A 23,703-nucleotide genomic window follows, 5' to 3' on the forward strand; every position below is an offset into this window, starting at 1 on the left:
GACACATAATATTGATTGGATCCTATCAGCCCATCTAGAGTCCATATTCCAATTTCGTCAACGGCCCCAATGATACGCTTTAGAGTCATTTTCCCCCCCACCCGAGATCCAATTGAGGGCCATACATTGCCTTTTTGCTGTCACTTTTTTTTTAGTCTCTCGTAACCAGGACCGGCTCCTGGCCTTCCTTTGTCTTGCATGCCACAGACATTTTTTAAGAGTCCAGACCAGTTCTGCAAAATGTCTCTCCATCCGAGTCACTCCCTCCTTTAAAACCCTCCACTGCCTTCTCAAGCCTCACAGCTTGAAATTCCAAGACCTCATTGCCGGTCCCACCCTCCTCCCACCTTCCCCAGCCCAGCCCCCCCACACCCCTAGCCCGCAGCCCCTCACCACTCCCGCCAAAACAGACCCTCAGCCTTCCCCCTGCACAGCCCGCACCCCCATTTCACGTGATTTCCTTCCCTGGTGTGTGTTCACTGCCTGGCCCCACACTAGGGCCTGGGATCCAACGGAGCCGAAGATTTCTGTGTGTCCGGTGGCTGCTGGGCTCCCAGGGCCAGAGCAGTGCCTGGCACGCGGGAGGCCCTTGGAAGTCATTCCGAGTAAATGAACAAGCCAGGAGAGAAAGTGCTCAAGGCCGGGGAGCTCAGAGGCTCTCCCAGATTCCAGAACCTCCCCCAGGCCGCAGGAGGAAGCGCCTGGGCGAATCTCCCTTATCTCTGGGATCACATCACTCCACCAGCCAGCCCACACTGATTAACCTTTTAAAATCAATCCCAGGAGGCTGCGGGGCTGAATTCCAGAGAGAGAGCTGACTGACCCTGGAGGAGGCAGGCTGCGGCCCCCTATTGTCCACAGCCCAGTCCAAAGCCCCGATGGGGGGCTCCCACTCCCCATTCACCTATCCCAGGCTGTGGGGGCAGGGACATCAACACCCAAGTACAGGATTCTGCTAATAGCTCTTTAATTGCAACTGAGGAGGCCTGAGCCCCAGCCTCCCACCCCAGGAGCAGAGGCCAGCCCCGGGTGGATGTCACTGACTTGTCCGTTCCCTTGAGGGCTGTGCACGTTCCCAACATACGTATCAATACTCAAGGTTATGGGGAGGGTAACCCCTTATCCCAAAGCCCATTTATTCTGGACTTCACCTCCTCTTCCGCAGAAGGAAAGAGCCGCACCCCCTGGCCTACACCGGGGATGCAGGAGGCAGCGTCTCCCAGGACCCTCGTACAGCCACTCCTCTGCCAACACCTCCCTGAATGGGGTGCCAGCACCCCAGCACCTAGGGCCCCTCGCACGAGCTCCTCTGCCCAGGAGGCTCCGTGGGTCAGCTAGGAGCCCCACGCCACGCTGGCGTCCAGAATGGACTGGAGTCGGGAGGTAAGGGGATGGCCTCTCGCTCCCTTGCTGTGTGACCCCCTGGCAAATGGCTCAGCCTCTCCAGGTTTCCCAGGACAAAAATAAACAAAGACGGGGCTGATGGCCTGGCCAGGCCTCAGGAGCTGACGGCCAAGGAGGCGAGGGCGCTGAGAGAGAAAATGTGGCACCTGCGCCCCATAAAAGGGGGCAGGGAGCTGGGTGCAAGAATCCGTAACCGGCCCCACCGGCCCCACCCAGCAGTGAATGCGGAGCAGCTCCCGCCTCCTGGATAATGGGATTCGCACCGGGCTCCCTCTGGGCTTTGGCCTTGGGGTCCCGAGGTCTCCGGGAGGCCATTCACGGTGGGGGCAGCGCCAACCCCCTCCCCGGCCCTCCTGGGGGCTGCGGGCCCTGGCAGCCGGCCGGACCGCCTGCTATTTCCTCCATGACCTCAGCTGCAGAGAACGCAGAAGTGAGGCTGCTCCCAACTCCCGGGCGGAGGGAGACAGGCCCTGCGCCGCCTCCCGCTGGGCTTCCCCGGCCACCCCCTCCGGTCCAGCCGCCTCCCGCTCCCGCCTCCATCTCCCCATCTACCTAATGGGCGCTGGGCCCTCTGACCGCGGGGTTAACCTCAGGCGCCCGGGGCAGGGGCCGTGTCCAGGGCTCCAGACCGGAGCGCTTGGCCTCTGCCGCCTGCCAGCTCGGACGGGAGTCCCCAGCGCACTCTCCCCCTCAGTCTCGGAAACCGAGCAAGGACCCTGCGGGCCAGGAGACCCGGACCCCCTGCTGCTCCCCCCGCCCCCCGCCCAGGCTGGACCGGGAGACCTCCTGAGCTCTAAAGACATGCAGGGGCACCGAGGAAGCCGCCAGCCGGCCCCGTGCACCCAGGGCTGCCCCTCCTTCCTCTGAGGTCTCCGGCCCTTCCCTGTCCTCCTCGAGGCGCCGCCCCCCGCACCGGGGGCGGAATGCAGCCCCCAACTCTTGGGGGACCCTCGCGCCCCCGGCCGAAACCCGGTCCTTGCACCCCCGCCGGGGATCTCCGCGTTCCCGTCCCCGAGCCGCCCCTCCCCCGCCCGGTGCCTCACAAAGGCCCTTTGTCCGGCTGGTCCCGGGACTCCGGTTCCTGAAAAGTTCCCGGAGAAAAACCGGAGCGATAAGGCCAACCCGGCAGCGGCAGCGGCAGCGGCAGCGCTGCGGGCGGGCGGGCGGGCGGGCAGGGCCGGGGCAGCGCAGCGGCCGGTGTCCTCGCCCAGAACCCGCGGCCGAGGGCAGCCGCGGGGCTCCCTGAGCGGCCACGCGCCCGGACTACACCGTGGAGGGGGAGGGGGAGGGGGAGGGGGAGGGGGCTTCCACCCGCCGAAGCCCGTGGGACGCCGGGCACCGAGGCCGGAGGCAGCCCGGGAGGAGGGACCGGTCCCGGCGGAGGCCGGTGGCAACTCGGGCGGGAGGGCCCGAGACTCCTTCCCACCGCGCCCGGAGCGGCCGCGGGGCCACCTTCCCCCCGCCGCGCCGCCCCACGAGCCCGGGCAGCCCCTCCAGGAAAGAGCGAAGGCCGCTGCGTCTCCGGCCGCCTCCTCCGGAATGAAATGTCAGACTCGGCCTTTCTCTCCGCCGCTCCAGCCCGGCCTCCCCGCTTCCTGCCCCGGCGCCGGCGGCCCAGTTTCTGCGTCCCCGCCGCGCACCTTCCCGCGGGAGCACAAGGGGTTCGCGAGGCCGGGCGCTGCTGTCCTACCGGGGCCTGGGCCCTGGAACTGCGGTTCTCCGGGGGGGGGGGGGGGGCGAGGAGTCTCCCGAGGGCCGCCGCCCACCTGCCGGAGGCTCAGGTCCAGGGCCGGGCCCCCCATCCTCCCGGCACCCCAGGCGCTCGGGGCGGGCGGGAGACCCCGCACCGCAGGAGCGGAGGAGCCAGGAACGGAACCGGGGCCCACGGGCGCGGGCAAGGGCATTTGCCAAGAGATAGACTGGAGCTTCCCGGGCACGGAGTCCCAAAGGATGCGGGGCTTGTTTGTTCTTTTCTCGCCCAGATTTTGCAAATCCCGGCTTCGCCGCAGGGGCTCTGGGGTTGGGATCGTCCCCGGGGCTCCAATTGCGGCGGAGGAGTGCGCCTGGGGAGGGCCCGGCGCGGGAAGGCGGCGGAGCCGCGCAGCCCTCTCCGCCAGCGCCTCCGGGCCGCCCTCGGCCCTGGTCCCAGGGTCTCCCCGCCTCGGGAGCCGAGACCGCCCGCGCCCCCACGGACCGGCCGGGATAGAGGGAGGCGCTGCATCCCGGCCACGAAGAACAGAACAAATACTGTGTGTTCTGGATCCGGGGAGACAAGCAGGGGCGAGCACAGCGCAGGGCACTTACCCGGGTGCGGGTGGAGGTTGAGGCCGGCCATGTACTTCCCCGGCGGCAGAGGGCCCGGCAAGCCCGAGGTGGGCAGGCGTCCTGCCGTGGCCGCGCCCACGCGGTGGCTGTCCATGGCCAGGCCGGACAGCAGCGGCGGCGGGGGGCCGTGCACGGACCGTGGGGGCCCGAAGTCTCGGCCATCCATCCTCCGCGGGAGTGCCGCAGCCAGCCCCCCACCGGGCCCGCGGGCCTCGCTCAGCGGGACCTAAAAGTTCGGCCTCGGCGTAGTCCCAGAGTCCTCGGGCGGCGGGGGCTCCGCGGCGGGCATGGCGGCGGGGGCCAGCGGGGCTTGCGCTCAGCGGCGGGCCCGCGGCCCGGGGCGCACGAGCGGTCGGTCGTCGGGCCCCTCCCGGCGGCCAGGCGGAGCTGCGCGGGGCGGCGCACTCGGCGTCTTGGCGGGGAGAGAAGTCGGGCCGCGGGAGAAATAGAAGGGAGGAAAGAAAAAAGGGGAAGAAAAAAACAAAAACAAGTTTCAGAAAGTCGTCTTGCCGTTCGGGGTCCGGGGCTGCGGATGCGGTGGCCAGACATGGAATCGGGAGGAGCCCCTTCTCCGTAAAATGTAAAAATACACACTCCTTCCGCTGGCGGCTGCGGGCGGCCGCCCGACTCGGAACGTGGCGGGTGGCGCGCTGCGCCCAGCCCGACTCTGCCAGGCGGTTCGCCGGCCGGTCCTCCCAACACTGAGGGAGGCCCGCCACCGCCGGGCGCACAGAGACAAGCCGCCAACGCGGGTCTGACTCCTGGGCCTCACCGGCTCCGAGGTTTCAAACCGTGAAACCTTTCCAAGAGCAGTTCCAACTGTCTAGCCCTGTGCCACTATCTGATCCGGAAAGTTTAATGTTTAACCTTCGGAGGCCCTCGCCTTCCTCTACGGAGTGTGGTTTCCCTGAGCTCGTCCCCGGGAGCCGAACTCCAGGATTTCTCGGGAGAGAGGGTGCCAAGATGGTTATGTTTACGGGGACTCGCCGGGCCCCTCGGGCCACTGTGGGTTGCGGAGTCTTGAGTCCGAGAGCCGAGACGTGGCATTCTCGCCCGAGGACTGAAAAGAATCCTTCCCAACAAGCTTTGGTTTCATTTTCCAACGCCCCGGCCTGGGAATCCTGCGGCCCGCGGACGTGGCCAGGCGCGGGCATCTGGGGGGTGTCAGAGGGGACGGCAGGGGCTCCGGGGTCTGGCTCTTACGCAAGCTTCCCCCAACCCCAAAAATAACCTACAAAGAAAACCTTCGCTCCGAGGGGCGGCTCCCCCAGCGTTGGGCAAATCCCCTGTAGTTCCAGTTTAAAGCTGTTTGTTTAAAAGATTTGTCGGCTGCCCATTCCCGTGGGGGCGGGAGGGGGGTCTTGGAGCCAGCCCTGCCCTCGCTCTCGGTCCGCCCGCAGCAGCTCGGATCCCTGACTGCGGGAGGCCGGGCGCTCCTAGAGCCGCCGGTCACGCCAAAGCCCCGGCTCCCGGCTCCCGGCGCCTGCCCCGGCCCCGCGCTGCAGACCCTGTGGCCGCCAACCCCGGCCTCCCCCTCCAGCCTTCCTCCACAACTTTGCTTATTTTAACCCGGTTTTGGTTACAACCACCCTCTTCCTCCCTCCCTCCCATCAGGCTCTGGTTACCAGATCCGCGTTTACTTCGGAAAAATCTAAAATCGCCACATCCGAGGATACGTGTCTTAGGGAGGCGATGAGCTTCCCGTGATTTTTAAAGAATGTTCTTTGTGCAGCTTTCTTCTAAAAGCCAGCGCTTTGGGGGAGTCGAGGTGGAGCCCCCCGGAGCACCCTCGCTCTGGGAGAGAAGCTGGCTCGGCCATCTGCGGGATCGCTGCGTTCTCCCTACTTTCTCCCCCTCTTAAATGCAGTTAAAATGGCTGAATTCCGGCTTTTAATTAAAAACAGTCTATAATCGAGGACGTCTCGGCAAACCCTGGCTCCCCCATCGCCTGCCTGAACCGAGAAGGGAACCGACGCCCCTGGACCCGGCTGGGCGGGCTGGAGCAGGGCTGGGGGCTCAAGTGGGGAGCCCGGGAGCAGCGGCTAACCCCCACCCTTACCCCTCCCAAGGCGCCCCCACGTCGCCGGTCCTGGCCCCCGGAAAGCTGCGGGGATCCCCCGGCACACCCCGAGGGTGAAGTGCGGTGGAGGGCCAGCTGGAGAAGTTCGGAGACCGCAGCGCCCGGCCAGGGGCAGGCGTGCGACCCGGCGGCATACCTGGCGCGGCAGGGCTCCCGGCTCCGGGGTCTGGCGACGGCGACTCCGCTGGCGGCCCCGGCTCCCGGCGCGGCTAGGCGCCCGTGCTGCCCGCCATCCCACGGCCGCTGCTCCCCTTCGCCACCCGCAGCCTCCTCACACTTTTTGCCCGCCTTTCCTTTTTTTGGTTGAAAACCGCTCCCCGGGCCGAGCTCTTGGCGCGCCAACTCCTCCGCCCTCCCGCGGCCGGGCTCCCGCAGCCCCCGGAAAAGCCAGCTTTCCTCCCGCCGAGCTCCCAGCTTTTTAATAAAATCCAGGTAGCGCCGGTTTAAAGAATCCCAAATCTCCATATACAGCCCGGGATTGGAAAAGGTACGTTACACAACCCCCCTTTCAAGTTCCTCTCGCTGGATCTAAAAAAAAAAAAAAAAAAGCCGGGGGGGGGGTGGCGAGGGAAAGGGCCGGCTGGGGGAGGGGAGCACTCTTCGCGGAAGAAACACGCATTGTTCCCGGGTGCCCGCCTCCCCCGGGCAGGCCCCCGGCCGCCACCCATTGGCCGCGCGCGCCGCCAGTCACGCGCATGTAAACACCTTGGCCCTCAGCCATTCCTATAAAACCAATTACGGACCTGGGGGCTCCAGCAGTTTCCAGGCTCCCCTCGGCGGGGCTGAATGATCAAAACTGGTGGTGAGAATTTTTCCGGGCCGTTTCTAGGCAGCCCTCCCCCTCCACCGGCTCCGACAACCCCCCTTCTCCTCCTCCTCCTCCCTTTTCCTCCCCCTCCCCCAGCGTCTGGGCTTAGTGATCAAAATAGAGGAAGATGGTTGTCGCCGCAATCCTGGGCTTTGCAAGGCGCGGTTTAATGGACCGCCTGTCAGCTTCCTGCTCGCAGGAGGAGGTGACAAGCCGAGCGAACCGGGAAGGGCCTGGGGCCCAGCAGGCTGCACCCCGCGCCCGAGCTCCGGTCCCCCTCCACCCCTGGGACGCGCCTTCTAGAACGCGCGGTGGCGACGCCAAAACAGACCAGGGCTGCTTTTTCCTCCCGCCCCCCCCCCCTTTAAAACAAAGCAGCGATTCATCCCCTCTCCCCCCAGCAGCGCGGTTAGGTAGGATGGGCTGGCGAGAAGGTCGCTTTCCTAGCCCAGGCCTGCGGGTCCCTCCCTGAAACGCGGTGTCAGATGGTTACTGATTAATATTTTGGCGAGGCCTCGGCGGCCGGCAGCGGGTGAGTCTCTAATCTTCTAAAAGGGGTTCCTATAGAAACGCGGGTTGGGGCGCGCTCCCCCCACGGCCCCGGCCGGGGCTGCGGTGCTTTGCACCGTGCGCCCCTCCCCAAAGCCTCTCTTGGCGTGGGCACTCCCCACCTATCCCCTCCCCCACAAAAAAAATCAGCAGAAAAAAGGATTAGATCGGCTGAGCGCGAGCCGACTCCCTCTTGATTCTGACATTTCAGCCCATTAGCATTTCTCCACGGGGCCTTCTGAAACCTATTAAAGTGTAATATTAAAAACCTCTTGGCTGGGGGCCTCTCTCGCCTTCCATCCGCCGCGCCCCCTCCAGGGAGGGTGAAACCGGGGGGGGGGGGGGGAAAAATCTGTTGAGCTCAGAGGAAGCAGCAGCCAAGCCCAAAAAGTGCTTGGCTGGCCGCGGTGGCCTGAGGGGGAGGGGAGCCTCCATCCCCCAGACTTCGTACTTTTGTTTTGCGCTTTCAGCAAAATCCTTTCTGGTTTGAGTTGCCGGGAGCTGCCCGCGGCAACCTACTTGGCTGCTGGCGTGAGGAGCGCGGATGCGGCGTGTCGGAGAGACCCCGCACCCTCCGCAGCCGGCGGGAACGGCCAGGCATTACGTACCCTCAGTAGGAAGCTGGGAAGGGCAGACTCCTTGCCGCTCCAGCCTCGGCGAGCTACCGCGGTGATTGGATTTTAATTAAAACAAGAGGACCCCGCTCTTCTCCCCCCCCCCCCCCCCCCGCCTCGCACTGCGGACTCAGCGTTTGGCATTGCCTGTTCTATTTTTTTAAATAAATTTTTAAGGCAACTTTTCTTGGGAGAGGGGGAAATTAGCTAGTTAGCGCCCATTAGTTCTATTTTCTTTTATCCACTTTTAGGAAACAAGAGGGGTGAGCGTCCAGAGCTAACTGGGGCTGTCTCATTTAATTCCAGAATAAATTTGGGGGGAAAGTTCAGCCCCTTGAGGACAGTTTCAAGTTGCCCTTCCTGAAGCCTCCAGCGCTGGTTTCTAGGCTGCCCTCTTTTGGAAGCAGAAGCTCCGCGGGGGGAGGAAGGAGGGGTGAGAAGGAAAGAAGAAAGGAACGAAAATAGCCGAATCCGAGGGGAACTAGCGGCGGTGTCCTCGCTTGGAGCAGGGCGCACAGGTCTCGGTGGCGGCCGGGGCAGCTCCGGGCAGCCAGGAGCAGAGACGGAGAGGAGGGGGTGAGGGGAGAGAAAGGAGGTATTGTGTCTGTGTTCCTTGGAGGAGGGGGATGGCTGCAGAAATAAAATAAACGCAGTTGTGCTGGCGAGGCTGCTGGAAGCCCGGGCAGGGGAAGGGGCCGAGCGCGGGGGCGCAGCCCTGGTGGGCGCCGAGCGTCCTCCACTCTTATCCTGAGGCCTTTGTGGGCTCCCTGTAAACCCTCCCACGCCAGAGCCCCGTCGCTTCCCCACCCCTCGGGTTGCCCTCCAATATTCGGAGCTCAGACCCCGCTTCCCCTCACCCCTTGTCTCCGCCCAGGTCTGGAATGTTTTCTTTTCTTTTAATATAGCGCAAGGAAAAAAATGTGTCTTGAGAGCCGGGGTGGGGAACACAAAGCGCTCGCAGGGTGGAAAATAACAAAGCCTATTTTTATAAATGTTTAATGTTTTCCCCCCTGGATGCTCCAAGACGCCGTAATTGTGACGGCGGGGCATGTGTGCCATAAATCATTTAGTTGCTAATAAAAATTCTGCATGTTTGCCCTGGATTTGCCAATGGCGTTTGCATTTTCCAAGTGTGCGCCTCCTCGGCGTGGCGAGCCGAGCCTGCATTTCATTAGGGCCCTGGGTCGGGGCAGGCGAGGCCCCCTCCCCCAGCCCTTCTTCCCAAGCCTTGATGGACCCGGCCCCTGGCGCCGCTCTCCCCGCGCGCGCACACCGCACCCGCGGGGCCCGGCTCGGGTGCAGGGCCTGGGGCAGCGGAGGCGGCGGCTGGTGCCCTGGGCCGGACGACTGCACAGACGCTGGCCGCGCCGGCTCTCCGAGCTGCAGCGGGCGTGGGTGCGGGAGCGGGCAGCCCCGTGCGCGCCCCGATCTTCGCCCCCGCCCGGCCCCACGCCCCGGCGGCCCCGCCGTCTCCGGATAAACAGCGGCCGGGAGCCATCTTAGGGCGGGGGACGTCCGCAGCCGGGTAGTGGGCGCTGCCCGGCTCCATCGCAGACCCTCGCCGCGCAGGGGCCTCTGGGGCACCCCTTGCCGGCCTTCCGGGTCTCGGGGTGCGCCCTTCCCGCTCTACTGGGCCACCCCGAAATGTAAGCCAGGCCTGGGCGCTCCGCGAGCGGCGGGGGCGGCCCGGAGCCGGCCGCCATCTTCGTCCCCTCCCCCCACATTCTTGGTCTACCCGCGGAGCGCGGCCAGCGGGAGTGTTGACGCAGGGTGTGCATGTGTGTGTTTGTACTGACTGAGCGGAAAATCGGCTGGAGGGGGGCTCGCAACCCCAAACCTCAGCTCCCGCAGAACCCGCCCAGGCCTTTGCATAGCCCAGGCCGCCGGCCCCGGCCCCGCTCCGAGGCGGCCCATCTGACAAAGTGTCCCCTTTGTTTGCAGAGCGAAGGACAGGCCAACCTTGAGCCCAGCTCTCCCCCGCTGCGCCAGGGCCGGGCCGCGCGGCGCTGCCCAGAACCCCGGCCTTGCTGGCCGAGTGGCTATGTTCCTCCCTTACCCCTTCCCGGGGAAAAAAACAACAAAACAAAAGAAACCTCCTTTCCCAGGCGCGGACCCCCGAGCCACCTCCACCCTTAGCCCCGAGCCGCCTTCCCCGGCGGGGCCGCAGTCCCCGCGCCCCGCCAGGCTTCCCCCCCACCCCCCTCGGCTGCGCGCGGGGAGACTGGCCGCGGCTTTTAAGCTCCGGTCCCAGGTCCCAGGTCCCAGGTCCCGCACCCAGGGAGCTCCCCCCGGACGCCGCTAAAACCCGGAGAGGTCCGGCCCGGGAAAGCCACGCTCGCCATCCCCGCGCTGCTGCTGGCCCAGCCCCGACGCGGCGCCCGGAGGCCGGCAGCCCAGCCGGGAGCAGCCCCAGGCCTCCGGGAGCACCAGGGACTCGGCGCCAGCGCTGCGACGGTCCGGGCGCGCGGCGGGCAGAGCGGGGCTGAAGCTGCAGGCCCGCCCGGCGGATCCCGGCGCCTCTCGGCTCCATCTCTGGCCCCGGCTTTTTCCCGGCCCGGGTCGCGTCTTCCACTCCACCGTTTGGCTCGGAGAGGACGGAAACGCTCTCGGCGCGCAGGGGGCCGGTGTGGCCATAAATCTCCGCGCGGACCCTCCTTCCCGCGGCTCGCGGGCGGAGGCTCCCGGCTGGCCTCGCACCCCGGGCCGCCCCGGCGCCTGCTTTCCGGGTCACGGCCTGGGGACCCCCAGACTGCGAGGGGAGTCAAGCCAAGAGCCTCCCCTTTTTCCAAAGAGAGGGAACGGCCTCTCCAACTAGGTGCCGCCACAGCCATTCCGCAGTCGCCGGGCCTCACTGAACCGCTGCCTGGGGTCTCGGCGCCAGCGCCGGGCACTTACTCCTCTGAAGGCTCGGTGAGCCTGGGACGGGCGAGCGGCCACCCGCTTGAGCCCAACTCCGGGGTCACCCGCACCGTCGAGGAGAGACGGCGGCGTCAGGGTCTGAGCAGCTTTTCAGAACCCAGCCTGCCCCCCATTTCCGAAGATCCCGCCTTACTCGCGCCTTCTGCCAGCGCTGGATGCGGGAGGGTTGTGTGTGTGTGTGTGTGTGTGTGTGTGTGTGTGTGTGTGTGTGTGTGTGTGTGTGATGTTTTGTTTTGTTGTTTTGTTTGCGCTGTGAGGGCCAAGCAGGGTGTTTGCGGCGCTGCACCTGGAGGTGGGGGCTCATCTGGCTCCCCATCCACGCCAGCCGGTCTTCCCCTCAACGCCCACCCCACTGGGGCCCCAGTCGGCCACCCGCTTTCATGCAAATAGCCCCCCTGGAAAGGAGGAATCGTGGGTGCTGGTGGCAGCCTGGGAGGGAAGGCAGTCTTTCTACCTCGACAGTCCAGGGGCGCCCAGAGAGGGTGCGTTTGCAATCAGAACGCTTAATGCCACCAGCACTGTCCCTTGGTCACAGGGTGTCCTGCAGCAGCGCAGCAGGCAGGGGTCAGGGACCATGGCCTCCCACCAAGCTTTTGCTCGGGACTGAGGGTGGGGGCAGCCATGGCAGAGGGAGCATTCGCCACCCCCTGGGTGCCCCCTGAGGACCTCCCGCGCCAGCGATGCGACTGCTACCCGTCGGTGGCAGATGCGGGAGGCAGGGGTTTAGCGCCCTCCCAAAGGCTCTCACCCTGGAGCTTCGGCTTCTCAGAATTTCTAGCACATATGGAAGGACCGAGGCCGGGCCCAGAGGCTTCTGAGCGCCGGCCTGAGCGGGCGGGGCAGCGGCCCTGGAGCGGAGCGGCTGCCCGGCCACATTCCCGCGCCGCCCCCGCCCACCCGCCACCGCGCTCCAGGAAGTGCCTCCGAAAACAAAGCGCTGCGGCTGCAGCCCAAGGTTAAAGTCCACCGTGAGCGCTTTCTCCCCGGCATCTAAGAGCGATAGCATTTCTCCAAATAACCCGCCAATAAACCCCCTCCCGCCCGCTGAGCGCTCTGCTGACCTTGGGGAATGGCTTTTCTGCTAGACGTGGGAGGGCAGGCCTGGGGAGGGGGACACGAGGCCTGCCGCGCCCCCACCCCCACCCCGAGAGGCAGAAGGGGGGATGGCCAAGGTCATTCGTGGGCATCCACTGTGGTCCTTGTGTGCACAGAAGGGATGGGGGAGGTTTGGAGGTCTGGGGGATGGGGTGGGGGGGACTGTGGTTACTGGGGAAGCCCTCGGCGCTGGTTGTGGGGAACTTATTGTGGGAGTTGGCTGCTCTGGGGGAGGCTGACCACGTGTTCGTGGGCGCCTTGAGGTGCCTGCACGGTTCTAGGCACTCAGGGAGAGAGAGGGCAAATAGGACCTGGTGGGGCCTCCTTTGTCTGGGTGTGCCTGGGTGTGTTCTGTAGGCGAGTCTGTGCGGGTGTGACTAATGGGATTCGTGTTATGTCCGTGCCAGGGTGACTAATGGAGGGCTTGGCAGCACGTGTGGGGGGGAGGGGCTGCCTGGGGGGAGGGGCGCTGTTCTCTGTGGGGAGTCTGCCCCTGGGAGGGGGCTGCGGCCTCTGCTGTCGCTGGGGTGCTGGGCCGCTGGGCCCCCCCAAGCCCTCCCTGGCAGGCCTGTGCAAGCTGAGAATCCTGGAGAAATTCCACCGCCAGCCTGGCTCCCAGAGGGGGCCTCCGTCCCTCCCCATTGCCCTGACCCACGTGGCCCCCTCCAATCCAGGCCGCCCGCTGCTGCCTGCAGACCCTCCCAGGTCCCTTTCATGTCTGAGCATTCCTCTGTGCTCACGGGCCCCTCTTCTGAGCATTCCTCTGTGCACACAGGCCCTCCTGATGTTGCTACCGCCCTGCAGCTTCACAGGTGAGAAGCCTGGGGTGCAGACAGAGGTGACATGTTCATACAGCTGAGAGGTGGCAGCTAGGCAGGTGGGGGCTGGGGACACAGATGTGGAGCCCAGCGCCCCTGGGAGCCCGGGCCCAACCAGACCAGCTTAGAGAAGGCAGACGCCCGGCAAGAACGCGCTCCACCCTGCCACCCCCTTTACCGCCCTAGCCCATCAATCCTCCACCTTCTAGGGCCTCTCCTGTCCTCCACTCAGGGAGGTGACAGGTCAGAGGTCAGTGGGAGTCCATTTGGCCTGGGGCCACATGAGGTCAGGCTGCCCAGGGCATACTCCTGGCTGGAGGGCTGAGCTAGGAGCTCAGGAGGCCTGGCCCTGAGCCTCCTCCCCCCCCCCCCCATGTCCAGCCCCTGGGGCACCTGGAGAGTCAGTCCCGTTTGCTGTCTCCCTGAGGCTTCTGGTTCTGACACACAACCCCTGGGCGTTACTTTCTGCACTTGCACAACAGTCTGTCCCGCCACTGTGCCTGTCATACACACGCTCAGAGGGTCCCTGCGGGGTGGGCGGCCCCTTAAGGTCACCAGGCTTTAGGGGCAGCAAGCAAGCCCAGCCTCCACCTGCTGCCTTCCCCTCGGTGCCCCATGGCCTGTGGCGGCATCTCTACTCACAGGCTCCAGGGAGCATCACACACCCACAGGCTCCCAGGATGTCTGTCTGTCTGGCTGGCTCTCTCTCTCTCTCACACACACACACACACAGTCTCTTGCACTCTCTCTTCACCACCTTCCCTTAAAAAAAAAAAACACAAAAAAAAACACAAAAAAAACTTTCTTTGGCATTTTCTTTCAAGCAGAAAAGAAAAACATTTCCCATGGCTATAGCTTTGAAAGCTTCCCTCTCCTGTCTGCCTCTCTGGCCCCCACCCCCACATCAATCCATTTCCAGAGTCAGCATCAAGTCAAAAACAAACCCACGAAGATCAAGCCTGACAGGCCCCTCCTCGCAGCCCCCCCCCACTTTCTCTGTGTGTCTCCAGGCACCTCCACCTCCCAACACATGCACACAGGCGCTCCCACATCTTTGCAGTCACAAGTCTCTTAAGAACCTTCTAAAGAGAGGGGAGGAAGATGGCGGCTCAGGCAAATGCCTGTACTCACCGCCTCCCACAATCACATCACAGTTACAACTAAAACACAGAGCACCACCATCCAGAGCCGCTGGAGAGCTGGCTGAATGGGAGTCCTACAGCTGGAGAAGTAAAGAAGGGAGCGCGCTGAGGCGGGTAGGAGGTGTGGGGGCGTGAATGGGCTGGGCGGCACCCACGTGGCCGTTTTTTTAATCGGGAGGGAGATCATCTCTGCAGAGGACGTCGGGAGGAGCAAGGGGTCCCAAACCAGATGCCCAGCTCAGGGTGCCAGAGCTGGGAGGAGAAGTCCTCTTAACCACGGGCTGTAAAAACCAGTTCAGATTGGGGCTCAGTGACCAGAGGCTGCTGGAGGCCCAGCTGTTCCTCTTAAAAGGCCGGCCCCACAAACTGAACTTACAAGGTCCCGCTTCCTCTCAGCTTTAGCACCAGGGCGAGGCTCTGGGGGACAGACACATATGAGGAGAACTGGATTGTCTGGCATCAGGGCAGGAATTTGGGGTGGCTTTCTCCCAGACAGAGGTGCTCAAAGGGATCATTGTTCCTATGCTGGGACCTCCCTGGTGCAGGGCTGATGGGCAGCCATTTCTGTTTGCTCCGCCCTGGTGATTTCCTAAGACCTGCCTCATCCAATTTACAACCCCACCCAAGCTGTGTGCAGCAGCTTTTGCATATAAATGGCCTGTTGCTCAAGCTAAAATCGGTCAAACAAGCTGCAGCTGGGTCAGGGAGCCCCAAACCTGTCAATAAAAGGCCCCAAAGCCGGCACCAGCACCAGCCTGCCTCGCTTCACAGCTGGGCCTCATCTGGGCACTTCCAAGCCTGATTCAAAGAGGAGGAGTCTGCAGATCTCTCTGGAGCTCCTGCAGGATGGCCCCAGGCAGTGGCTGACTTTGCACCTCCCTGGAGACCCAAGAGCCAGTGTATCCAATGGTCAGAGTGAGACCATACCAGATTGCAACTCTTCACATCCATAAGTGACACACTCAAGGGGCAGATTCAGTGAGCACCAAAGCCCCACTGAAGCAAGTCCTGCTCCATAGGGGTGTCTCTTGCACAGCAGCTCTCCCACTGTAGTCGCAGCTGGTCCTCACAGCCAATTGGCCTGGAGGTCATTGCCTCCCAGTGACACCAACAGCAATCAAGGCTCAACTACAACAAAACTGTGCACACAGCCCACAGAGGGGTGCACCTAGAGCTCCTAGCTCAGGTGCCTGGGGAGACTGAGCCACTGGGCCCTATAGAACACCTACGACACAAGGCCACTCTACCAACTCAAGGAGACATAGCAGCTCTACACAATACATGGAAACAAATACAGGGAAGCAGCCAAGATGTGGACACAAACATGTTACAAATGAAAGAAAGCAAACTACTCAATATAGAGTTCAAAACCACCGTTTTAAGGTTACTTAAGAATCTTCTAGAAACCTCCAAAAAAAATGGAAAAGGACCAGTCAGAAATTAAGCATACCCTGACTGAAATAAAGAATAATATACAGGGATTCAACAGTAGAGCAGAGGATTCTGAGAATCAAATCAATGATTTGAAATATGAGGAAGCAAAACACACCCAACCAGAAGAGCAAAAAAAAAAAAAAAAAAAAGAATCCAAAAATATGAAGATAGTGTAAGGAGCCTCTGGGACAACTTCAAGTGTATCAACGTTCGCATTATGGGGGTGCCAGAAGAAGAGAGAGAGCAAGATATTGAAAACCTACTTGAAAATGACAGAAAACTTCCCCCACCTGGTGAAAGAAATAGACTTACAAGTCCAGGAAGCGCAGAGAACCCCAAACTAAAGGAACCCAAAGAGGACCACACCAAGACACATCATAATTAAAATGCCAAGAGCAAAAGATAAAGAGAGAATCTTAAAAGCAGCAAGAGAAAGAAACTCAGTTACCTCCAAGGGAGTACCCATACGACTGTCAGCTGATTTCTCAATGGAAACTATGCAGGCCAGAAGGGAGTGGCAAGAAATATTCAAAGTGATAAATAGCAAGAACCTACAACCAAGATTACCCAGGAAAGCTATCATTTAGAGTTGAAGGTCAGATAAAGAACTTCATAGACAAGAAAAAACTGAAGGAGTTCATCTCCACCAAACGAGGATTATATGAAATGCTGAAGGGTATCCTTTAAGAAGAGGAAGAAGAAAAAGATTAAAAATGTGAACAACAAAATGGCAACAAACGCATACCTATCAACAATTGAATCTAAAAGTCAAAATAAGCCGAAACCGGTTTGGCTCAGTGGATAGAGTGTCGGCCTGCGGAAAGGTCCCAGGTTCGATTCCGGTCGAGGGCATGTACCTTGGTTGCGGGCATATCCCCAGTAGGAGATGTGCAGGAGGCAGCTGATCGATGTTTCTCTCTCATCGATGTTTCTAACTCTCTATTTCTCTCCCTTCCTCTCTGTAAAAAATCAGTAAAATATATTTTTTAAAAAAAGTCAAAATAAATGAATAAGAAATCTAATGAACAGAATAAACTGGTGAATAAACTGGAACCAGAGGCATGGCAATGGAACAGACTGGCAATTCTCAGAGAAGGGGGGTGGGGGGGCGGGAAGAGATTCAACAAAGATCTTACATGTACGTATGCATTACCTATGGACACAGACAACAGGATGGCGAAGGCCAGGGGCGGGGCGGGAAACGGGTGCAGGGGGGTAATGGGGGGGAAAAGAAGAGACATCTGTAATAATCTCAACAATAAAGAAAAAAAAAGAAAAAGAACCTTCTAGAACCAACCCTGCCAGGATGGAAATGTCTGCATTTTCCCTCACACTCCCCTGACCAGCCTGCTCACCTGGCCCAGCTGCACAGACCCACCTCCAGGAGGCCCTCTGGTATGGGTGCAACACCCCCGACGTTGGTATGTTCAGGTCCTAACCGCCAGCACCTCAGGGAGTGACCTCCTTTGGAAATAGCGTCACTGCAGGTGTAATACATTAAGATGAGGTCACACGGGAGCAGGGTGGGCCCTAATCGCGGTGCCTGGTGTCCTGAGTGAAGGGGACAGAGATACGGAGGGAAGACTGTGTGAAAGGACGGAAAGGAGACGGCCACCTTCTGGGCAAAGGGTGAGGCCCGGAGCAGATCCTCCTCACAGCCCAGGAGGATCCAACCCTCCCACAACCGGACCTTGAGCTCCTGGCCTTCAGAGCTGCTAGACAGTACACATCTGTGGTTTACATCACCCCCTTTGTGGTCCTTTGTTATGGCTGCCCTAGCAAGCTAATACATTTTCCTAGGCTTAAAGACCCACAGATGCCCTGGCTGGTTTGCCTCAATGGATAGAGCATCAGCCTGCGGACTGAAGGGTCCCAGGTTCGCTTCCGGTCAAGGGCACATGCCTGGGTTGCGGGCTCGCTCCCCAGTGTGGGGTGTGCAGGAGGCAGCCAATCAATGATTCTCTCTCATCATTGATGTTTCTATCTCTCTCTCCCTCTCCCTTCCTCTCTAAATATCAATAAAATATATTTAAAAAGACCCACGGAGTCAGGCAGGAAGCAGGGGAGCACAAGTGGGACGGCCAGGGGTGTGCCACTGCTTGTGCGAAGCGGCTGTATCAGTCAGAAGGGGCTCGGTGATGCCGCAGTGACAGAATTCCCCCACACGACACATAAAGATGTATTCTCCCCGACACGTCTGGGCGCCCCTCCAGGGCAGCAGGCCCGCCGTGCCGTGGTGCCGCCTCGGGCCTGGGCACTACGTTTAACACTGTGCTGACCAAAACCAAACACCGGGCAGGGCACCTGCGGGGCCACAGTTGCACCTCGTGTGTAGCTCCTGCTCAGCCACCCCATTCAGCTCAGGCACCTTGACGGTTACTGTCTTCCTGGGCCACACACCGACTTCCTCGCATTTATCCGCTCGTGTTTAACACACGCCGACCGGGTCAGGCCCTGTACTAGGCCCTGACAAAGGGACAGGGCCGGAGTCCTGTCCCCATGGAGCGTACAGTCGGACCGTTGCTCAACACAGAACCGGGGTGGGGAGGGAGGGGGGTGACGACTTACCCTGACACAGGACAGGGCCAGGGCTGCGGGCGGGCCAGACGGCGCAGGGCCCGGCCCAGAGGAGGAGGGAGATGGCAGTGGTTGGTGCCCAGCTGTCTTCAACTAGAATGCAGGGCCAGGCGCACAAACCCCAAAGTGGCCCCCCTGCAGGTGTGGAAGGACACCGCTAGCTCTCCCTCTCCCTCTCCCTCTCCCACCAACATCAGTCCTCTGTGGGGGGGCGGGGGGCGGGGTACAGCCAACATCGGATCTGCAGCAAGAAAGGGGCCGGTCCCCAAAGGGCCTGGGGAGGGGGGCTCTAAAGGGGGTGCAGCTGGACAGAAAGCACCAGAGGAGCTGCCCCGCGGCGAGCCCCTCTCCAAGGCCAAGGCCTCAGACCCACGAGGGGCTGACGGATGAGGCTCCACGCGGCCTTGCCCAAGAGGCCAAACTCTGCAGGACTGCGGGCCACAGGCCTTGAGCACCTCTGCCCCCACCCCTCCCCTCCTCTCTCTCTCTCTCTCTCTCTCCCTCTCCCCCAGGCCCGCACCAGGTCACAGTTTCAGTTGCAGGAGATGAAGGCCGCACCCCAGGCACCGCCCGGCCTCCCGAGTCAGGCCGACACATTGTGTCCTCTGAGGTTGGCCACACAATGTCTCCTTCGACAACGCGGCCTTGACGTTCCTCCCATTGGCGGTGGAACCTTGAGTCTCATAACCGGACACAGGATAGCGACATTGTGACTTCCAAGTCGAGGTCGGAAAAGGGGCCAAGACCCCATGCCGGATGCTCACGTGCTCTGAAGGGCTTCTGAGGACCCTCCGCTACGTGCAGGCGCTCCAGCCGGCGACACCCCATCCGGGTCCCGCCCAGCCAGCGCCAACCGCCAGCTGGGAGTCAGGCAGGGACGTCCTCAGAGCTGCACGGGCAAGGCTCGGGGCCTGTGATGGCCCAGGGCACACGAGGTGGCCGAGCTGGGTTGGAACTCAGTTCTGTCCGCTCCTAGCCAGGCTGCCCCTTGCAGGCGGGCGCTGATCAATGACCCAACGAGCTGGACTTCAGAGCCAGACACTTCTCTGCTCTGAGCCTCAGTTTACCTGCCTGTAAAGTGGGGCTGGATGCCCTCCTTTGCTGGGATCAGGTGAGGGAGTACCTATGCTGGGATGCAGATGGCAGCCAAGATGAACGATCCCCAGGTTTTGGGGGAGCCTAGGGGCCCGGAGCCCCAAGCCCCAGGCTGACCACCACCTCACCTCCCACTGGTGAGGGCTGGTACCAGCAGGCGCTCAGCGCCCCTGGCCAGCCGGTCCCAGCCGCAGCCCCGAAGCTTCCTGACCGGACGGGGCCGAGCCAAGAGTGTCACCTCCTGGGCCTGCTGGGACAAACGGCCCCCACTGGGTGGCTTCAGACAACAGAAACCTCCTCTCACGACGTCAAAATCAAGGTGTCAACAGGGTGGCCGTCCTTGGAGATGGAGACTCCTGGCCCTTCTCCGGCTGCTGCGGGGCCGGCCATCCTGGGAGCGCCGTGACCAAAGCTGCGTCACTGCAGCGCCCGCGCCCACATCACGCGGCGTCTCCCGTGCCTGTCTCCACGCGGCCCTCTCCCCTCCGTGTCTGTCTCTGTCTTCTCTCCCAAGGACCCCAGTCCTGTCGGGTAAAGGCCCCCCTACTCCGGCGTGACCTCATCTTCACAGTCACATCTGCAGTGATCCTGATTCCAAGTAAGGCCAGGTTCTGAGGGTTCACAGGCCAGGCCTTAACGTATTTGGGGGGCACACAATTCAGCCTTCCGCCTGATCCCAGAGCCAGGACACACCCAAGCCCCTCCCTCTGGCCCAGGGCTCTGCGCGGCCACACCCCGCTGTCACGGCCCCGGGCCCAGGTCGCTGCCTCTCCATTTCGAGGGGGTGGCTGGAACCTGGGGCTCCAAGAGGAGGGTCTTGTTATGATGTGGAAACAGAGGCCCAGACAGGGCAAGGACGGTCCAAGGTCACGCAGCTGAGTGGTGACGGAGCGGATCCTGCTGGCTGTGTTAGTCCCTCCCAACAGCCCATCTCCCCTCTGAGCCTGTCCCCTCCGCTGTCAGTCAGCTGGGGCTCCCGTAACAAAGCCGGGGTGACATGAACCACAGAACGCACTTCTCACAGTTCTGGAGCCAGAAGTCCCAGGCCGAGGCGCCGGCAGGTTCAGTGACCGGCGAGGGCCCACCTCCTGGTTGACAGACCTCGGGGTTGTGGCTGTGTCCTCGCAGCAGAAGGCGGAGGGAGCCTCTGGCACCCATGTTATAAGGGCACTAATCCCATTCATGAGGCTTCCAACCTCATGACCTAATCCAGTGATGGGGAACCTATGACACGCATGTCAGAGGTGACACGCAAACTCAGTTCCATAAACAGCCCACAGCAGAGACGCTCCCACCACGCCCAGCCCCCAGACCTCAGTGCATGTCCACCCAGTGAATGAAGGAAATGACACCGCTTGGCTGGGTTTTCAAGGATGGAGAGGAGTTTGCTGGGGACGGCAGAGGCAGGCACTGCAAGCGAAAGAACAGCCTGTGTGAAGTCCAGAGGTCTCCCAGCAGGGCCCGCCCGGCTCACAAGTGCTGGGCCAGGGAGCGGAGAGAGCCAGGCCAGGCCTTCGTCCCAGGTGACGCCCCTGCAGCCCCACTGTGCGCTGGGGCCTGCCCAGCCCACGCGGAGGAGGCCCAGACCTCTACCCAGGAGCCCCCTCAGATGATTTGAGGGGTGTCTTCTCCCTTCGTGCCTGGCTGGTTCAGTGGTATTTATGTAAACTTTCGTCTCATTGGTGTTTTTGTTGAAAGCACAGGAATTATTCATAGCTGGTTTCGGTTCTTTTCTAGCAACAACTGTATCTTGGTCCTCAAGGTACAAATTACAAGTCAACTCAATTCACCATCAATCAGAGGCGGCCTTGGGGGTTCGGAATACTCTGGAAGCCGGCCCTGGCTGGAGGCGGCGGCAGGGGGCCTGAATGGGTCATGGTCCCCAAAGTCACCAAGCACAGAGGACAGGCTGGGATTCACGGAGGGTGACTGGGGAACAAACCCCAGCTCTTCTCCTCCTCTGTGGTCCTGCTCAGGCTCAGTCTTCTTGTCTGTGAAATGGGTGCTGGTGTGCATGCTGGGCACAGGGCACCACACACGTCGCCTTCCACTGCTCCCCAGGGCTCTCTGCTCTCGCGCTGGGCGTGCCAGCCAAGGCCCCATGGCAGGGATGAGGGTGGGGGTGGAGGTGGACCCGTGTCCTATGCGAGTGACCTATGCAAGGGGCCTGCCGACAGCAGTCGCACACACCGCCACCCGCATCACCCACGCGGGCCTCCTCAGCTGCCCTGCTCAGCGGCGTCCTCCAGGCCACGTGCTCCGTGGACGTGGGACCCCCCCTCGGGAAGGCAAGCAGCTTTGCTGGGCTCCCAGCCCTGGCCCAGCGCTGCCTGGCCCTCCGTGAGCCGCCAAACCAATGCCCAGCTCCTGCCTGTGGGATGTGGGGCAGGTGGGTCTCAGGGACCCGGCTCGCTCACCGGGACCAGGGCACCAGGCCCTTCCCCTCTCCAGCCTCAATCAGAAATCACAGGTCACGTGCCTGGCTGGGGCCGTTGGAGACACAGGGGCACCCCTAGTCCCTGCCCTTGGGGAGCCCCAGCTGGGAGAGAGAGGCCAGCGGTCCACAGAGCGTCAGGGACAGCCCCAGACACAACCTCGTGCAACAACGAGGGTCCCGAGGAGGAAGGCGCGGGGAGGGCTGAGTTATGTCTGTTTCCATCATGAGCCTCCCACAGGCGCATGTGGAGTGGCGGCCCCGTCTCCGCCCTCAGTGCCCTTTGCTGACCTTTCTCATGGCCTCGAACCCTGACACGACCGCGGCCTGTTCTGCACAGACACCTGCTGGGCCCCGAGCGGCAGCACCGTCCTCACCGTGTGCGTGTCCGGGGCACTCACTTCCCGCACGCCTGTAGGGGCTCGGGCTGCAGTGCAGGTGCCACAGGCCCGCGGGGGCCTCACGGGAATGGACTTGCTCACGGCCCGGCGTGGAGAGTGCTCCCCAGAGAGTGATCCCGTAGAGAGTGCTCCCCGGAGAGTGCTCCCCCCCCCCCGGAGAGTGCTCCCCCCCGGAGAGTGCTCCCCCGGAGAGTGCTCCCCCCGGAGAGTGCTCCCCGGAGAGTGCTCCCTGGAGAGTGCTCCCCCAGAGAGTGCTCCTGCGGCCTCTCCGGGCAGGCAGACACCGCCACCTCCTGTGTCCCCACGTGGTCCTCCCGTGCGTGTCTGCGTCCTCTTCTCTTGTTCTAGTGACATCAGTCACATGGGACAGGGTCCCACCCCACTGGCCTCATCTTATTTTTCTTTGCCTTTAAATTTTTTTTTTTAATATATTTTTTATTGGTTTCAGAGAGGACGGGAGAGGGAGAGATAGAAACATCAATGATGAGAGAGAATCACTGATGCCTCCTGCACGCCCCCCACTGGGGATCGAGCCCACAACCCAGGCCTGTGCCCTGACCGGAAATTGAACCCAAACCCTTCATTTCAGTGTGCTGGCTGATGTTCTATCCACTGAGCAAAACCAGCCAGGGCTGCCTTTTAAATTTCTATTTATTGATGAGAGAGAGAGAGAGAGAGAGAGGTTTGTTGCTCCCTCATTCATGCATTCCTTGGTTAATTCTTGTGTGTGTCCTGACCGGAGATGGAACCCACACCCTTGGCCTATCGGGGCGACGCTCTAACCCCCTGACTACCCGGCCAGGGCCCCCTCATTGTGCTTTAATCACCCCCCAAGGCCTCACCTCCCACCACTGCCTCCGAGAGCAGGGCTGGGACTCCCTCAGCAAGGCATTCAGGGGGCGCAGCTCAGCCCGTCCACCTGAGCCGGGCGTGCGGGCGCCTGACGGCTGCGAGAGCGGCTGGGCCAGGGGTCCCGGGGGGAGGACCGGCCTGGGCGAGGGGCCAGGGGCCCGGTCACATCTCTCCTGCTGTCAGGCTCATTCCCTCGGCCCGGACCCGGAGCCGGGACACCAGGATCCTCGCGGGAAATGGCTCTGCGGGGCGGGCGGCAGGTGAACCAGCAGATGCTGCTGAGACGGGCCCTGCAGCCTCCCGGCGGGAAGCCAGGGGCAGAGGCAGGGGGCCCCCAAGTCCCTGTCTGCGGAACCTAGAATGGGAGCTTATTCCCAAGCCGGGTCTCTGCGGAAGGTCACTGAGACGATTGCAATGAAGACGCAGCTGAGATGAGGTCACCCCGGATTTTAGAGGCGCTGCCCTGACGGGAACAGACTCGCACACAGACAGGCCTGCTGAGGGTGACAGTCACGAGACGCGGGGCAGAGACTGGGGTGACGCGTCCGCGAGCCAAGGAGCACCGGCCACCACCAGACACGGGGCGATGCCTGAGCAGGTTCCCCGCCGCCGGAGCCTCTGGAGAGGCCCAGCCCTGCCGACACCCCCATTCGGACGTCCGGCCTCTGGGCTTATAGAGAATAAACTCCCGTGTTAAGCTGCCTCCTCTGTGGGCGTTTGCGAAGCCCCGGGAACTAGCGGTGCGGACTCTGGCGGACCAGCCCCCGGGCGCGGGCTCACGGCCCCTCCTCCCCGGGGCGCTGAGCATCCGCCCAGGGGAGCCCGAGTTGGCCCGGAGGCAGCAAGGACCCAGCCACCCGACGGCCAACACATGGGGTGGTGACCTTGGCGACTGGCAGTTTTGAAAATGGGCTCCCAGCCCTGGCTGGGGTGCCTCAGTGGATAGACTGTGGCCTTCGGACTGAAGGGTCCCGGGTTTGATTCCGGTCAAGGGCACATACCTGGGTTGCAGACTCGATCCCTGGCCCTGGTCGGGGAGTGTGCAGGAGGCAATCAATCGATGTGTCTCTCTCACATCAACTCTCTCTGTGTGTCTCCCCTCCCTTCCACTCTCTCTAAAAATCAGTGGGAAAATGTCCTCAGGTGAGGACCAACC

The 23,703-nt window shown here is 62.2% G+C and overlaps 1 protein-coding gene and 1 long non-coding RNA gene across 9 annotated transcripts in view; one reads left to right on the plus strand and one right to left on the minus strand.

Moving 5' to 3' along the window:
• Positions 1–6,339, minus strand: part of TNRC18 (trinucleotide repeat containing 18) — an 80,126-nt gene extending 73,787 nt beyond the window's left edge. For 3 of the 8 annotated variants that reach the window (XM_036315633.1, XM_036315629.1, XM_036315627.1), the window contains exons 1-2: positions 5,946–6,338; positions 3,709–4,141 (exon numbers count right to left, since the gene is read on the minus strand). In XM_036315633.1, the coding sequence (XP_036171526.1) occupies positions 3,709–3,895 (187 nt within the window). In that variant the 5' untranslated portion in view covers positions 3,896–4,141; positions 5,946–6,338. Of the gene's footprint in view, positions 1–3,708; positions 4,142–4,323; positions 5,770–5,945 lie in introns of those variants that run through there. The other 5 variants (XM_036315628.1, XM_036315626.1, XM_036315632.1 and 2 more) reach the window with 4 other exon arrangements.
• A 218-nt stretch (positions 6,340–6,557) lies between these two features.
• Positions 6,558–8,883, plus strand: LOC118659342. Its single transcript, XR_004968498.1, has 2 exons — positions 6,558–7,149; positions 8,087–8,883. It is a non-coding gene; the product is annotated as an uncharacterized LOC118659342 (long non-coding RNA).
• Positions 8,884–23,703: the final 14,820 nt, after the last annotated feature.

Source organism: Myotis myotis, unplaced genomic scaffold (genome assembly GCF_014108235.1).
Source record: "Myotis myotis isolate mMyoMyo1 unplaced genomic scaffold, mMyoMyo1.p scaffold_m19_p_6, whole genome shotgun sequence".
NCBI lineage: Eukaryota > Metazoa > Chordata > Mammalia > Chiroptera > Vespertilionidae > Myotis > Myotis myotis.